This window comes from Chelon labrosus, assembly GCF_963514085.1.
Source record: "Chelon labrosus genome assembly, chromosome: 6".
NCBI classification, from domain to species: domain Eukaryota; kingdom Metazoa; phylum Chordata; class Actinopteri; order Mugiliformes; family Mugilidae; genus Chelon; species Chelon labrosus.
In genome coordinates this window covers 16,398,078-16,414,698 of record NC_140342.1, presented here as the reverse complement: position 1 = coordinate 16,414,698, position 16,621 = coordinate 16,398,078, and the positions used below count along the sequence as shown (strand labels likewise).

Below are 16,621 nucleotides of genomic sequence, written 5' to 3'. Positions count from 1 at the left end.
TCAGGTCTGAGCACATTACCGACTGCCTGCTAAATAGGCTGTTAAAGTGGCCCGTAGCCAAGCACCTTCTACATGTTATGGAAATATGGATTTAATGTTTGCAAATATGGTCTCGTCAGGTCTTTGTGTACCCATCCATCAGCCTCAGACCCACCTCTGCAATCTTGGAGGCAATTTGTCTGAGAAGAGGTGGGCGGCAGAGAGCCCTCCTCACTGTTTAGCAGGCCCTGATGAAATATCAAAACACACAGCAGTGCAAGCAAGCGCTCTAGTCTCACCGCAACAAACACAAGTGGCCGGGGTCTGCCAAGACGTGAGGCGTGGTAATAAATTACAGGACAGATTTTTTTTTATTTTTTTGGGGGGGGGTTGGTGATATTTCTCAGGAGGTTTTTATCAAATAAGCAAACGGCAGCTCGTGTTAGCATAGCAAGGCCTTCTAATTTTGTCATTAAATACCCTGAAGAGAAAGAGTTGTCAAATATTAAATCTTCTAAAATTAGTTTTTTTATATTAAGAGTAGTGACACACGTGCAGAAAACTGTCACCTGACTCTGCAGTTTCCCCTCAGACTGTCTGCCTGAAGAGACGTATTTTTTCCACAATGTTTGGGTTTGCTCTGACCAGTAAAGACAGACACAATATGCAACTATGGTAGAATTATATTGTTAATGATCCAGCTTCTCAGAGGCAAAAAAGTGAAGGAGTTGTGGTCTTAAATGTGGCAGATTGAGAGAGCAGAGTGGATGTCCTAAGTGGAAAGCCTTATTATTGGATCTAACATCCAAACGTATTTAAGATTTATCATATACACCGAACATCTCCCATCAGATTTTGATTCAGGTGTTGCTAAATTGCAGTTGGTGCAGGGATATGAAACTCAAATGCCCTTAAATGAGCTATGACAACTTCTAATCAGCGAGGAGACCGCGGAGAAAGTATTTCTGATTTGAAATAATCCAATTACTACTAGCAAGGAAGCTGATTGAGAACACTGATTTTTTTTTCTTTAAGAGCCTTGAAGCGCGACTCGGTGCATTGTGGCTCCACGTCAAGTCAGAGCTGAGGGAGGAAGAGGAGCAACTTAAGGGAAACCAGGTGATAAAACACAAACAATGCAGGCCAACAGGGAGAGGAAGTGGATGAAGATATGCTGAGACAAGATTAGCAGGAAATAAGAAGTGGATTAGTGAAGGCTTGACTGCCCCGAACACTGAGATCTTTCAGTTTTCCCCGTGGTGTTGTGCTGCCTGACACTAAGCCCAGCTCTTTATCTTAATCCTCTTTCAGCAACTGTTTGGGGGAGTGAGGGGGGGGGGGGGGGGGGTCACACAAGCAGGAAGTGAAAAGGTTGCTTCACTTACCTCAAGAACAGGCCTGGGTGAGCGGTGTCAGACATGAAGTGTGATCAGGCAACAACATGCAAAAGAGCAGAACATGAAATGGACTTTTTGCTGCGATGGGGAGACTTTTAATTTGAAATGGGAGTCTCACCTCTTCTGTTAGGTGTCAGCAGGTCACGGGTGGATGATGAATTAACAACACTTACACGAGACAAATGTGTCGGATCTCCCTAAATCCAGGGAAGGCTACATGGTTTTATTTGAGTGTTTATTAATAGGTCAACAGTCAGCCAAGCATCCAAGCATACAACAAGTTACTCTTTAGCTTTTGCTTTGTTTCACGTTCTGAACGTAAAGGAATTACAATAGGAAAATGAACAAAAAACAAAACAAAACAAAAAAAAAAGATATTTACATACTGCATTATAAATATGTCAAATGTACATCATTATACACAAGTACCAAAGATGGCCAGTTAATGTCAAGACCAACAAAAGTACCTTAAAAATATGCCTAAGGAGAAACGAAAACAACATATCAAAATAAGGTCTGAGGGTCAAGAGGACCTAAAACCAGCTCATTTTGTTTCTCAAGGAGCATAAGCTAATATGTACACTTCATGTAGTGTTGGAGAAAAAAAACTGGCAGGTTCTCGTGTTCTTTTAGTTCTTTTTTTTTTTTTTTTTTTTTTTTTTAGTATTTTTGTTTGTTTTTTAGTCATCTACAGTAAATAAGGGTTCAGGTAATATCACTGTACACATTTCACTCCTATCAGTAATCCCTTTGTACACTGAAATGGTCAAGTAACGATCAGAAATAAGGCCAATATCACAGTACAGTACTAGTGAATTCAAAACAAATGCGGTTGAATTTGTAGCTGGTTTTGGGGACGCCTTACTGGAATCATTCAACATTTTCGGCAGTAATGCTCATTCGCCTTCTTGTTGAGAGTGAGACGAGAAGATCGATACCATTCTTGTGTCCGTGCGTGAAGAACAAACCAAAAAGCAGTTAGCTTAGCTGAGCTAGCATAAAGACTTAGCTCTGTCTCCAGAGTTTGAAAGTGTACTCAAAGCATTTCTCCATCTAAAAACAACATCCTATTTGTTTAATTTATAAAAGCAGAATTATGAAAATGTCAGTTTGTAAATTTCAAGATGGTGCAATCTTTTGCTAAACCAGACTGACTAGGCCTTGCTAGGCTAGGCTAACTGCGTCCAACATCTCTGTATTTATGATGTCATTTTGTCACACACAGAGATATTTCTTTATATTTTTCTCATAATATGCGCAGGAAATGATAATCTTCCCCATCTTTTGGTTATGCCCTCGAATTTCCTTTGTCGCCACTCGTTAGCTTGCTATATCGTTAGCCTTATTAGCTTTTAGTTGCTCAGCACCTGTGTTCTCACGACTTATACTGGCCGCTGTTACAACTTGAAAGTTGGCAAGCATTTACCGTACGAGTTCATAAAATCTTTTAGCGATATACACAGGTATCCACCATCTCATCAAACTTTTATCAAGAAAGCACATAGGCGCATTTGCAAAAAAAAATGTCAAAAAATTCCTTCAAACATCACTACCTCCTGGATTTACAGGAGGACGATATGGTCTTCTGGCCACAAATTCATTTTTCGGAGAGCTCTTAAAGCAGGAATACTGTAAAGCAACGACAAAATTGTGTAGATAAGGTACCAAATTAAAAACTCGCTCTGTAAACACACATTCTGCCTTTTGTAAACCCATAAAATTAAGAACCTCACAAATGGCAGTTGAATAAAAGGTAAGGTACACTGTAGACAATGTGCCAACTTCACCTAAAGTCTTACCCATGTTCTATTTACTATAAATGAATTGACTTATCATTTCTGTAGAATACTGTACATATGCATTAACTCAAACTAATTTTACTTCCCTCTATGAGCCTCTCTGCTCAATTTAATCCCTAAACGTCACTCTCACTTCAGTCACATTAATGCATTCTGTTAACTCCCTGCTTTTAGGCTGACAGTTTCTCAGGAAGGGGGAGAGCACATAGCTTTAAGGAAAAAGATAAAAGGGTTGTTTTTACCACGCTAAAAGTACTGTTCTTATATAAGGAATAAGGCAGAGGATCAAGAACTACTTTTTTTTTTTTTTTTTTTTGTTTTTTACAGAGGTTTGTACATTAAAACACAGTTATGTTCCCAAATCTTCACTGTAGGCGTTTTCTCTCCAGTGTCCTTTCTCCAACGTTTATGAACAGAAATGCCCAGTCGCTCTCCGCCGCGCACATTTACCGACGAGGACGTAAGCACAAACGCGTCGTACAGTTATGCATGACACACACACACAGTACCACATATGTATTTCACAGCAACGACAGTGGATATGCTCTTTAGAGTATCAATTTTACAGCCTTCGGCCCCCGGGAGGTGAATGGATATTCCAGTACGCTTGCGGCCTCGAATCTGTGTCAAACAATTATCAACACAATCTAGTCAATCGGAAAATTACTCCAACAAAGACATCATAATGGTACAATTTTACTGTTTCAATCAAACCTTTGAATTTGAATGAATTCTGATTGAAGAGGCACGCTGACAAAGCCATGAGGCTCAATGGTCATAAAACATTATACCCCTTAATTCCTTTATAGTCACGGACACTTTTACTCATGATAAGGATGGTGAAGGAAATGACTCACTTTCACCCAATAGGAATTCCGCAATCAACTCCTTTATGATGATCCGAATCCATTTCCCTGTGAATTAAGTATCTAAATCATTTGGACTCTTTAACCGTAATCGCTTTGCCTTTGTATATGAATAGTATGTCAAGAGTTTGATAGCTGCGTTGAAGACATGCATCATTACGAAAGCTTGTAACAGCCATTGATATCACGAGAGATTTAGCGTCTCCGCCACATCAGTGTTTTGTCACTTGTAAAACTATTCTTTACAGTTTTATGTTGTTATGCTTAGAAATCTGACACTCGTTACATAGTCAGTTCATATCGCAGAAGGGAAGACATAAAAGGAAATGTTCAAGCATTAGGGAAATGCTTTTCGTAGGGTAGGTATGAATGCCAAAGTAAGTCATTTGTTTGGTTGACGCTTAAAAAACAAAAAGCTTAAAGCTCATCGTGATCGTTTCAGACCAAGACTGAATAAATTTAACAAACAAAAATTATTAAAAACAATATAAAATGAACAATGTACAATGTCCGAGCCCCAAACACCCACTGCTTTCAGCGTAGCAGAATATCAACAGTAAGTCCATCGCTCCTGATGCCTCTGCGTTGGTACTGATTCTTGGTTACACAGTGTGAAAAAGAGGAGGAGGTACTGGGAAGAGAGAGACACGGACGGGTCCGGGTTTGGTTTTTTTTGTGTGTTTGTCTGCTTTCTGCCTCCTACATGATGCTGATACTGCGATTGAGCTCACACTGGGCGTTGTTGTTGTTGATGTTGGGGTTGCGGCGGCTCATGTTGGGGGTGGCCACGGAGGTCAGGCTGCCGGAATCGTTGGGGCACCCGTGTTGGAGCAATATGTCCGAGCACTCCTGGCTCCCGGCTCGCCGAGCGTAGGAGAGCGGTGTCTGGCCACGGGCGTCTCTGCTTTTCACATCCACGCCGTACTGTGGAAGGAAATGGGGGGCGTTGAAGGCAAATCAGATTTAAGAATTTGAAACAGTAAAACCTAAAATATCCAGACTAAAACATTAGGCTTTAAACTCTTGAACTGAAGTTTTCCCTTTTCAATTTCCTGTAACAAATATGTTTTCCAAGATGATATCTTACGCAACCCCTACAACCTCAACCTCAGTAAGTTTTCTTCTGCCAAGTTAGATTTTAGACTCGGTTTGTTAAATCTTCAAGGCCAACGTATTCAAATAAGATGTCGATTCTGTACTTCTCACAAAGAATTGTAGTCCTGGAAGCACGGAGATGGCATTAAGGCAACATTTAGGCGTTCATGCTGGGAACTACTACTCTGTTGTGGAAACTATGTAATCTAATACAAATCTGAACACTAATTTTGAAAACAAAACTTGACTGAGACAGCTATTTCATGCATGTGTTCAGTTAGTCGGGTTGCGTGTTTGGCGATTGACTACAGAATTTTTAAAGTCAAGTAGCAAGAAGATACCACATATGCCAAGGTTAACAAAGAGGTCAACAACTTCAGCCACTTGCCCAAACTCTTAATAGCGCAATTTAAAATGTTCACGCCGCTCTGACTACTTTTATATGTCAGAGCTCAGCGGAGCCCACTCACCCAGATGAGCAGCTGAGTGATGACCACATTGGCCATGGCGCAGGAGAGGTGCAGAGCGGTGCGTCCGTCTCCATCCCCGTAGGTCTCATTAACCTCCTCCTTGGTGCCGTGGGCCAGCAGCAGCACCACCAACCTCAGGTCATCTTCCACCACCGCCCGAAGCAGCTGCTGCCCCAGAGGCACGTCCGACTGGGGCAGCCCCACCAGGAACAGCTTCTGCTCGTACTTGGCACGGATCCAGCGCTCCTTCTCCTCCCTGGGGAGAGGGAAATGACAGGGTTGCCACAGGTCAGGCAGGGTGAAATATAGTGAACATGCCACGAGCAATTTCGCACCCAAGTTAAAGAAGTTTCAAAACATATCTCATGTTTTAAAGGCTGTGATTTAAAGGCAAAGACATGTACAAAGGGAAGAATGTAGAGACACAAGGGAAGCATTATAGTAATTGGCCTAAGAGGCTCACTGGAGTAGGGTGACATTTCCAAATTATTAGAGCACAGGAAAGTGACTAGCCTTCACTATCACAGTGGGAAATAATACAGTGAGATAGGATGGAGAGATGAGAGAATATGCCAAAGGGTGTGACGCTTTGGGTGATTATTCCAGCTTCTAGTGATTACGGTCGTCAGCGTGGCGGTTAGAGCCTGGCCGGCTTTCTAAAGGTTACACATCTTGAACAGCATGTCTGCTGCGGACAATACGGGAAGACGGGGGACGTATTTTTATCAGCGCTGTCGGCTGTCAGTCTGAACTGGTGGATCCCCTCCACAAAAGAGGCAGTGTGTCTCCGAGCCCCAGTCTCCCTTGGGGCGGCTGGGCCCTGAGTCAGATCGATGGGGCTGAATGGCAGCCAGAAAGGGACGGTGGGATGTGGGGCTCCTTCACTCCGGCCTGCAGCAGAGAATAGAGACTGAGGGAAGCTCCGTCCTCTATCGCCAGGCAGAATTCTATCTATTGCTCTCCATCTTGACCCCCCAGTTTCATTCTCTGCCCACACACAAACTGTCCAAATAAGAAAGGGGGTAAAAAAAAAAAAAATCAATATCAATATTTGACTGACTGAGCATGCCCAGTGTGGTACTAACCCGGTGACCCTGTCAGTCGGTGTGATAAGGGGAGCAGAAAGAGGCTGTTGTTCGGATTTGTGGGTGAGTGACAGAAGGGAGAAGGTTTGCGCGGATAAGTTAAAGCGGCAATGCTGGCGAGAGTGACAAGGCCCTCGTGGGACTCTCTATCAACCGGCCGGGGCTTAGCTGGCGGTCTGACTCAATTGAATTGTATTTTGTCATGGTAACGATGAAAACAAACAGAAAACCGTCAAAATTGACAAAAAAAAAATATATTACTTTTTGGACAAGAAACTGAAAATTTCATTTATCTAATCTACACAGCATAAATTACAAAGTATATCTAACTATAATATTTGATTTGAGGTTTGTGGTGCCCACAGGTTTGTGGCATTTTAAAGCAGCTGCATTTCTTATCGTCTAATAATGCCATTGAAAGACCAGAAATGTGTTCGTTTGTGAATACTTTCTGACTGCCCTACCCTGTCTGCACCTAAAAACCCTCAAGTCCATTTTGAATACAAACTTAAATCCTCAAAAACCTGGATAGTCCTACAACTAATCTGAGTCATTGTGTTTGCACAAATTCAACTCCACGGTGCACAGATGACGTGTATGACTATGTCGCCCAAAACAGAGCGACTGCTGCCAACTTTCCTCCCGGGCTGGAGGAAGTTCGGGCTGGCTACCAGGCTAGGGCATTGCTCTTTTTTTGCGAGATATTACTCATCTTGTGAGTCTTGTGATCTTGTGATTTTAATGAACAGCACATTTGGGATTGATGTGAAATAAAGTGCACTGCCCCTGGTGGTCAATATAAAGAAACATGTCACAGACAACACCTCTTTCCAGAAATAATGTCCTTGTTACACTAGCCCGACAACAAAAAGGACTTTCTAAGCAAGAAGCTGCTATTTAAAGTGAGTATTATTGAGGCAAGGGCAAATATCCTTGGGCTAAATCTCAAAATCTAGGTGAGTAAAACCAGAACAATCTGCGTGGCTCAGCACTGCAAAACAAGAATATATATCTGTTGTAATCTGTGCAAAACATCCCTTTGAGTGTATCCTCATATAGCTTATTCTCAATGACAGCAACCTCTTTAACAATAGTAACCAGCCCAACGTTAGTCACTCCTCTTTTATTACGACCTTAGCAGCCAGGTGTCAAGGCTGCATCGTGCCACAGACAGCAACCATTTTCAGACTCATATGTCAGCTGCCAGGCTCACTTCACGGAGCAGTCCGTCTTAGACTGAGAGCAGCCTGGCACCCGCCCCAACCGCGGGAGTTAAACATGTGATGGAAGAGGGGCAAGGCTTTATCAGCAGCCAAGTAGACATTGATTAACTGCAAAAAGCTCATAAAGCAACTTAACGTCACATGTTAAAATAGTCTTACAGCTACGAGCATATGGGGGCATTTTTTTTTGTTATGACCCCAGAGGAAATGTGGAGGAGAAAGTCCTTCACCCTGCTACACCATAAGCAAATCTTTTCTTAAGGAAGAGGGTATTATGTGAACAACAATACAGCCCTAATGGCAGGCAATTGCGGCGGCTCAGAGTTTTATGGTGTAAGACCTCCATCAATCCCTACTCAGTCATTATGTGTGGACAGGCCTGTTAGCAAATCAATTGCCCTTAGAAGCAGCGGACTGCTCGGAACAGGAAGAGGCTGTCCTGCCCCCTAACCATTATTTCCGGTGGACTCTTGGAAAACAAGTGTTTTTTTTGTTTTTTTTACTTTACTCCCAAAAAGATTAAGATCCGCCTGAATCCTTGCACGATTCTGAATCTACAACCTTTAACAAAAATCGAAGCGCTGTTAAAAACAATCAAGCAAGAGCTGTTTGTCCAAAGTTAGTTTCAGAAAGCTGAGCCATGAATGAGACGCTGAATCTGTGGAGCCCAGTGAATTGATATGAGCTAAATGAGGCAGAAAGTTAGCACCAAGATGCGAAACAAAAAGGCTGAGCAGAGCCATTAAGAGGACGTCAACATCTCAAAAAGGAGCCCTGAGGACACTTTGTTAGCCTCCGCTACGAAATCAGCCCCGAAGACCTGAAAGGCCTCGCTCACTGATGAGGCTGAGCTTTAAATTCAACAAATTCACAGTTCTTTCTAGGCAGTCCACTTTTTCAAATAAAAAAAGAAGAAGGAAAAAAAAAGAAAAGAAAGCAAAAGCAGCCAGGCAGTGGTTTCTTAAAAAATTCCTCAGCTGCTGCCACTTGAAAGCCAAAGTGTGAAAGGAAGTGAAACGGTAATCCCGCCTCTGTCTTTTGTTTGGAATAGAAAAAACAATCCAAACAGAGGTTGGGTTTAGACAGTAAGGGGGAAAACTGAGACCCTTGAAAAGGACACTTCCTCACCACAGGAGGAAGAAAAATAAAATCAGCAGATTTAGCATGTCAAAGCGCCAGGACAGAGTGGGAGGGGACGTGGAGGGGGGGAAAGGAGAGTGAATTTTCACAGCATGGGGGGATATTTAGGAAATTGAACTGATGGTTACTCCTATATATCTATATATACACACACACACACACACACACACGTCTAAGCTTGTAGACACCAATTTCCCCACCCAGGCTCGAGCACATACTTGCTCTAAATTTCTCTGTTGCTTAGGGGATAGAGGGGAGCTTAAAGTTCCCAATAAAAATGCCTCTGTCTCTTCCTGCTAAAAACAAGTGGCGTTTGCCTCGCTACAGCCCACCTCCATTATCCGGAGTTATCTCGCAGCTGATCGTTCACCGTTTAACTTCTCTTTCATTGGCTTCAGATTTGAATGAAATCTCGGGCAAACATCAAAACGCTGACTGGCTCTAAAGTGGAAATGGGATTCCTGTCTGGAGCTGGTGTCCCCTTTCATTTCCCTATGCAGAGCCGACTTAGATAAAGGCAGCCTTAACAGTAGAGAAAGGCCTCTTTTATAATTCTATTAGAGCTCTGTCCCTCTAGCTCTCCGTTGAGCAATGGATTCTGACCCTGACTTAATTAAGTGGCAAATGGCAGAATGATTCTCCTAAACCCAGCCCACGGAGTCAAGAACACATGACTGAATTCAAATAAAGAGGGACAAACAAGGATAATTAGTCAAGCCTGAAAGACAAAGGCGAACAGGAATTTATAGGAAGGGAAGGGAAACTGAGACGGCGGAGGCGGAGCTAGCGGTGGAGGAGACACAAAATGACCAATGTGACTGCCTGCAATAAAGGTGCATTGGTCCATAGTAAGCGGAGGATGTCCGTCCCACCACTCGCCCATCTTTCAAACACACACACACACACACACAGATTCCTCCTAAACTATCAAAGCTTCCCGAGCTCCTCCTACTCTTCCATGACCGTCCAAATACACTGTGGATACATCAAATAGACGCAGTGAAGGGGAGAAATGGTGGCAGCGGTGGCGGCGGCGGAGGCAGAGGCGGCGGTGGGGTCTCCGGGTTTGACCAGCCTGAACAGACTTCACAGTGGGGGGTGGGCGACTTGTAAGGGACCAATTCCCATGCAGCCAGCAGCTTCACTTCCACAAACCGAGGGGAGGGAAAGGAGCAGAGAGCGGGGAAGAGGGACGGCAGCAGAAAGACGGAGAGGGGGCCGAGAGGGAAACGACAGGGATGAAAAAAAAGCGCACACAACGGGGAAAGAAAGCTGGGCCCCAAAGCATCAAAGGTTGCTAAGGGCGAGAAATGAAGGAGCAACACAGTAAACGCCGCAGCAAGAGTGCTAAATAAGGCCTCCTATGGTCCAGCGGGTTACAGTGTGGACACAGTATGCTCTGCTCAGAGAATAACAACTCCGAAAGAATTAAGACAAATATTTTTTCAAGTGGAATAGATGCCACTTTTTCTTTTTCTTTTTTTGGCCTCCAGAGTTAGGTCTAAATTTCTCTTTCTTCCAGTGAACAGATGACCACAATTCAAAAGGTTGTTGTGTCGAGCTCTATAGAGAGGCCAACACGGGAGAGAGCATCTGGGTGCTGTAGGCAGGCAGAGGGGATGAGTTGAATATATTGTGACATTAATGAGGTTGTCAGACTCCTCATGATGGAGTGGCTGTGTTTTTGTGCCAGCAAGACTAACACCCTTAAATGTTCATGCTGTTAACCCCTGCTGAACCCTCGGCTCGCGCACAAAGCTGAGGGGACGACAACACATGCCCCGCTTAAAGCGCGCAGCCGGCTTCATGCACCTTTTTTTTTTAACGCCGGACTTAGAGGCTTGATCTGTTTTCTTTCAGGTAAATCACCCGCAAGACATTATGATTTTGCAATGCTAACATAACGGCAGCTAAATTGCACGGTTAAGGATGATGGGGCTGTAATGGAGCAGTCCTTCCTTCTATGTCCACCTGGCCCTGAAACCCGGTGGCATGTGGGCAATTAGCGACTGTGGTACCACTTCTCCCACACAGGGCTAATTACTGACCTGTGGGTTTCATTTAGAGAGAGAGCCAGAGCCAGAGCACGGGAGGACATGGGAAGACCCACTCGTTCATTTGTCTTAATTAATTACTCTTCCTCCAACGGGGCTCCTGGCAAGGCCGGCTATTCTAAATCTCTTCAGAGGGTTCCTGCACTTTTAACCTGTGAGCAGCCTGGAAGCTTCGCTCTGCGTTTTGGCTACTACTGTGAAGGACAGCGGCAAATTTAGACGAATCCTCCTCTTATGACCGTGGCGTTGATTTTTATGAACAGACACAAACAGCTTGAGCCGAGATGCCACTGCCGGAGCGGGAGGGGTTAAAACAGGCAGCGGGGCCAGGTTTGGAGAGGTTAGCGGTGTGATTCATTTTTATTACCACGCAACCCCTGCAGGCGGCAGGAGTGGCAAATTATTTCTGAAACAAAGTGGAGGGCTCTCATCAGAGCTATTACCTGCCTGTGGCCGAGGGCGGCGCGGAGCCTACAGAGGGTGACAGTGAGAGGCCCACGTCAGTGAGGGATAGCCGTCCACATCCGTCCACGCTCCGGGACATCTCCCCCAAATGAGAACTGGTGTCTGTGTGTGTGTGTGTGTGTGTGTGTGTGTGTGTGTGTGTGTGTGTGTGTTTCATTTTGTGTGTGTGCGAGATAAGACTGAAGTTAGCTGTTGGACCTCTCCTGCAGTATCCGTCACAATAATCTGTAGCGTTTTCTATCACAAACATGCCAAGCAATTAGAGGTGACGTGCAAAACACAACGACTCCCAGGTGCTAATTAAAAGAACAACTCCCCTGCAATATGCTGACTGCGGAGATCAGCCGCAACGCAGGGCTCCTACAGATTTATTATCGCACATTTAACTGTAGCTCGGCCAGATTATGTGTGCAGACCGCTGGCGCCGCTTTATACATGAATTAAAAACTGTAACTGTGGGTTGCCTGGTTCTGGGAGACACATTTGACTGGTGGCACCACTTCACTTCTAACCTTCTGGGAATGATGTGGAGCAAAAATCTGCACGGGTGATTTTTCAAAAACTCATTATTTATGGCTTAAAACTGAACACTGAACCGCACTTGATGTTTTATCAGTGTTCACAAACAGGGAAATAAGCAGGAAAAAATAATATTCACAACTATTCAAAAAGTATTCCTGTTTAGGACTGACAGAAAACGTGACAAGCTGCATGTTTAAATGAGATAGGAAGGATTGAAATGAGCAAAAGGGATGTTTTGCAACTTAGAAATCACAAATTTGTTCCTATTAGTGGATCATAATTGATCTACAAATGACAGGAAGCGACTTATAAATACTTTAAAAGCGTGCCTTAATAGGAAGTGGTACCATTCTTCTCTAAGGTGTAAAAACAGGTGATCAGTATACATGCATGCATATAAACAAGCTTCCCATTATGACTCCTGCAATCACTCTGATGTACGCCAGTAATCTCATCGCTGTGCGGATCGGCGTGCGACAAATCTATACGTTGTGTTCTTTCGATACGGAATATCATAAGCTAAACCAATCTTGTGGATGAACGCGTTTAAGTTAAATCTAAAAAATGCAAGGGGTAAAACTAGTCTTGCAGGAGACATTCAATCAGACACCGGGTTGATATTCAGGTAGTTACTGAATCGTTTAGATTAGGTGTCACTAATGTTTAGTGGGAGTCAGGCGCCATATACCGCCTGCCTGGGTGCCATCACAAAGCTGCTACATGTCACCAGTGTGACACAATTAAAATCCTCTCATTCGTATGTGCGTCGTTCACGTTAAGAGCAGCACGCACAGAAAGAAGAGGAGAAGAGAAAGATGCATCATATGAATTAGTTTGAATCCATCATTCATGATAAGGCATAATAACCAGCAGCATCCCAATAACCAGTGGCCTCATATGATATTTACAACTGCTGTTTTTTGTCTAGAGATTAGTTATCCCGCAAATGAGATTTATCGTTTGACAGTGAAACCTAATGGAGATGCTGCTGCGGGATAAGATCGGATTTTTTTTTTTAGACAATGAATAACCTCCCCGCTCGAGGGGACGCGGGGCGACTGACAGTGGTAGGGAGAGGAATCAACATCAATAATCTTTCATCAAGACCACAGTGGAGCACTTCAGCACAGATACCATTCAATAAACAACTGTAGGCCATCATTCAGTCCTGAACTGGCTGGAGAGCCGATGGACGGATTCAGGAGGAAAAAACTGTTCATTAGGACACTAAAACTAAAGATTAAGGTTTTAGTGCGGGCTGAACAAAGTGGACTCACTTTCACAGTGAAGAGAGACTTATATTGCTTTTTTTATTCTAGTGCTTTAAGTTCCAAATCCAGAAAATAGATAGTGTTATACGAAAACTGGATCTTATGTTTCTGTTGCAGGTGGATGTGAACAAAAACATATCAAAGTCCTGTCTGTCAGGCTGATATGAAAAAGGCAGAGGCCCTACCTTAACTACAAACTACAAACCATCTTAGATTGCATTACTCAAGAAAAAGCATTGGATTCAATGGGCAGTTAAATCATGTCACATTATGATCTAAATAAAAATGTGTTTTTATTCCAATTCCAAACGAATAAATGCTTTTGTTCTGGTACGGAAATGAAGAAAAAGACTTAAGTGTGAGATAAAATCTATAAAATCTGTTAAACCTTCTGTATTATCTGAAAGCTGGAATTAGTCGTCGGAGTGATGACGGTTTCCATCTTTTAAAACCATCATCATGAGCCGATCTGAAGCACAAAATGTTAGAAAATACATTTCCTGGAGCCCAAAATGCCATTTATATCTTTTGCATCGTTTTTGATACCAACACTAAAAAAAAAAACACGGTATCTTGATGACAAATAATTCATACCATATTGTATACCGTGTCTGCTCACTGGCATAAAAAATACTTACTCTATCAAAAATATCAAATTAATCAGCAACAAAACATGCTCCTCATGAAGCAATAAGATGGTTTAATGTTATTATATTTAAGCCATGAATGCTGTGGCTGCAGCTACGCTTCCTGCTGGTATATCGCTTTTTTTCCTTAACAAAGTTACAAACCTGTGATGTTAAAACAGTCTAATGCCACCAGGGAAACCCTACAGACAGTCTTTGCCGTGACAGACGGAGTGATGACTCGGCCCCGTGTGATGGATATGTGACAGGGCAGCTCGGGGCCCGAGGGCCTTGCTCTTGGGGTGGGGTTTAGCCATAATGGTGTGCTTAATTACCTGCACAGCCACACAGCAGGTCATTAGTCAGACTGGGACGCTAGGTCTCACCTGTCACCACGAGATAAACAATCCTCCTACCAGATCTGGGTACCTCAGAGGAAAGGGAAGAGACACTTGCCGGGGTAGGTTAGGTGAGCAAAGCGAGCAAAGGGTGGAGAGATAAGAGATGCATACTAAAATGACATAAAGGATGCACAAGTAAAAGACGCTGACTTTGCCGAGCACGTCGGGGAAAGTTCCACAGTCAAATGTTTAATTAAACTTCACTCTGCGTCTGCAAACATCCAGCTTCGGATGTGGTTTAGATTGTAAAACCTTTTCTTGATCAACGCTCACATGTCAAGTGACAAACTTGATGGATTTGTGGCAAGTCACAGCATTTATCATGCAAGTACGAAATTATGTCACACTTATGTCGCACGCCTTGCATGAATTATGGTTGAGGCACTGAAGGGATAGATGTGAAAGAGAGCAGATATGGTGTTGGAAATATTGGATATTGTAAAGAGAGCGAGTGTATGAGTCTGATACAACAAGGGCAGACATAAAATACAGTGTTTTTGGCTCGACAGGCCGACATCTATCGACCCCTGGCGCTTCTTATGGAGCATTTTGTGGAGCGAACTGCCTGCGCTGAAATGTGGGTGGCTAATAAACGGCAGCTAATGGAGAGAAGACGGTGCCGCTTTCTCATTCCATAATCTCCGCACGCTTCATTAAGCAGCACCTTTATTTGCAGAGGGATGCTAACCTGGTGCTGTCGCTCCCCGGCTTGGTGTACCCCTCCAGAGCGCCCTCCCACACGCTGTTGGCCATGGCGTTACCGATGGCGGTCATCACCATGCTGAGCTCCACCGGCCAGTCATCCAGGTCCAGAGAGCGCACGCGGGACAGGTGCGTGCCCAGGTTCCTGTGGATGCCCGAGCACTCGATGCACATCAAGGCGCCCAGGTTCAAACTGGCCCAGTCCGGGTCTGCGCGATAGAAAGTAAGAAATTATGATGTGGTTCCAGTACAAGTTGCTAAATACCGACCAGTTTGAGGGAAACGCACTGTGAAAGCAGTGTTTCCTCTGAGGCAATAGTTAAATGTACCATAACAGTGGGTGTGACGTTCTACTGGTTATTGCCATATCTAAACCTGGCCACCAAGTAAATATTAAATCCACTGGTGTAAATGCACACATAAAGTTGGCAAAATAAAATGATATCTTATCTTACAGAAGGAAATCTTTTCTTCTTCTTCCATAAACACTAAAATTATTTTGCTTTGTGAAAAATCTTTAAGCTTGGAGGCAGGTTCTTTCTATTCCACAGCTGTTACTGTAGTTGCATAAGACTGAATTTAAGCAGAAAATAAAACTCTGCCGTAGCATATCATGGTGGAAATTTAAAATAAGAATAGTAAGAAAATAATATATAAAATAACATCTGTCTTTTAATGTTTACTTTAGCTTCACTCAGTTTCTGTCTCCAGCAACACTGGCAGTGAATAAGAGAGCAGTAAATCCAAACCCAAGTCATTAAAAAATAATAACATTAGTAAATTAATGAATGCGACTGCATGTCTTTAACTTATCACCAAATGTATTTAAACCTCCCAGAAGGCGTTTCTTTTTCTCAAATGCTGAACTGCAAATACTTACTTGGAGAATTTTGGTAGTTCATTGCTGTAACTTAGCAACTATAACACGGTTTATATTAACTATAGTATATTATACTCACTGGGTGCATCGCAGTCCACACAGAAGCTGTTCCCCCTCACGTTCCGTATGGACTGAATGGCCATCGCATCGCTTTGGCTGCCTAACCGAGACTGTGAGAAATGAAGGGGAGAATAAGTCAACGGGAACTAATTATTTCAGTGGGGAGTAAGAGAAGGCAAACAATTACAGCTGGACTCAAATCATAGACAACCAGTCTGGAGGAGCGGGAGGGAGGAAGGTTTTCAAAGTCTTGGGAAAAGACTGAGGCAGAGAAAATATGAATATGAAAATGAGGCCGTGTCTCCCCACTATGCTGACACAAGCCGTGTTCTATCTCTGATGTCTGTCAGTTCTAATAAGAGATCCCCCACACTGCGGTGCACCTGTCTGACAACCTCCCACATGTGACAGCTTGAAGAGGGTGAGGAGGGGCGGAGGAGGGTGAGGGCACAATAAAGGTTGGAAAAAAAGAGGAATGTAAATGAAGCTGCAGAACTGTGGGACGGTGGCGACGCTTTGATTAGGTGATAATTGCCCGTCCCGTCCGGTTCTTCGTACATTTCTCATCTTCCGTGAGCTACTGTAC

At 43.5% G+C, this 16,621-nt stretch overlaps 1 protein-coding gene across 2 annotated transcripts in view; it reads right to left on the bottom strand.

Annotated features, from left to right (window-relative positions):
- Window positions 1-1,563: 1,563 nt before the first annotated feature.
- The window catches only part of agap3 (ArfGAP with GTPase domain, ankyrin repeat and PH domain 3), a 113,598-nt gene continuing 98,540 nt past the window's right edge, over window positions 1,564-16,621 (bottom strand). For both annotated transcript variants that reach the window (XM_084546541.1, XM_084546540.1), the window contains exons 15-18: window positions 16,055-16,145; window positions 15,082-15,304; window positions 5,607-5,862; window positions 1,564-4,965 (exon numbers count right to left, since the gene is read on the bottom strand). In XM_084546541.1, coding sequence (XP_084402667.1) covers window positions 4,741-4,965; window positions 5,607-5,862; window positions 15,082-15,304; window positions 16,055-16,145 — 795 coding nt within the window. In that variant the 3' untranslated portion in view covers window positions 1,564-4,740. The remainder of the gene's footprint in view (window positions 4,966-5,606; window positions 5,863-15,081; window positions 15,305-16,054; window positions 16,146-16,621) is intronic.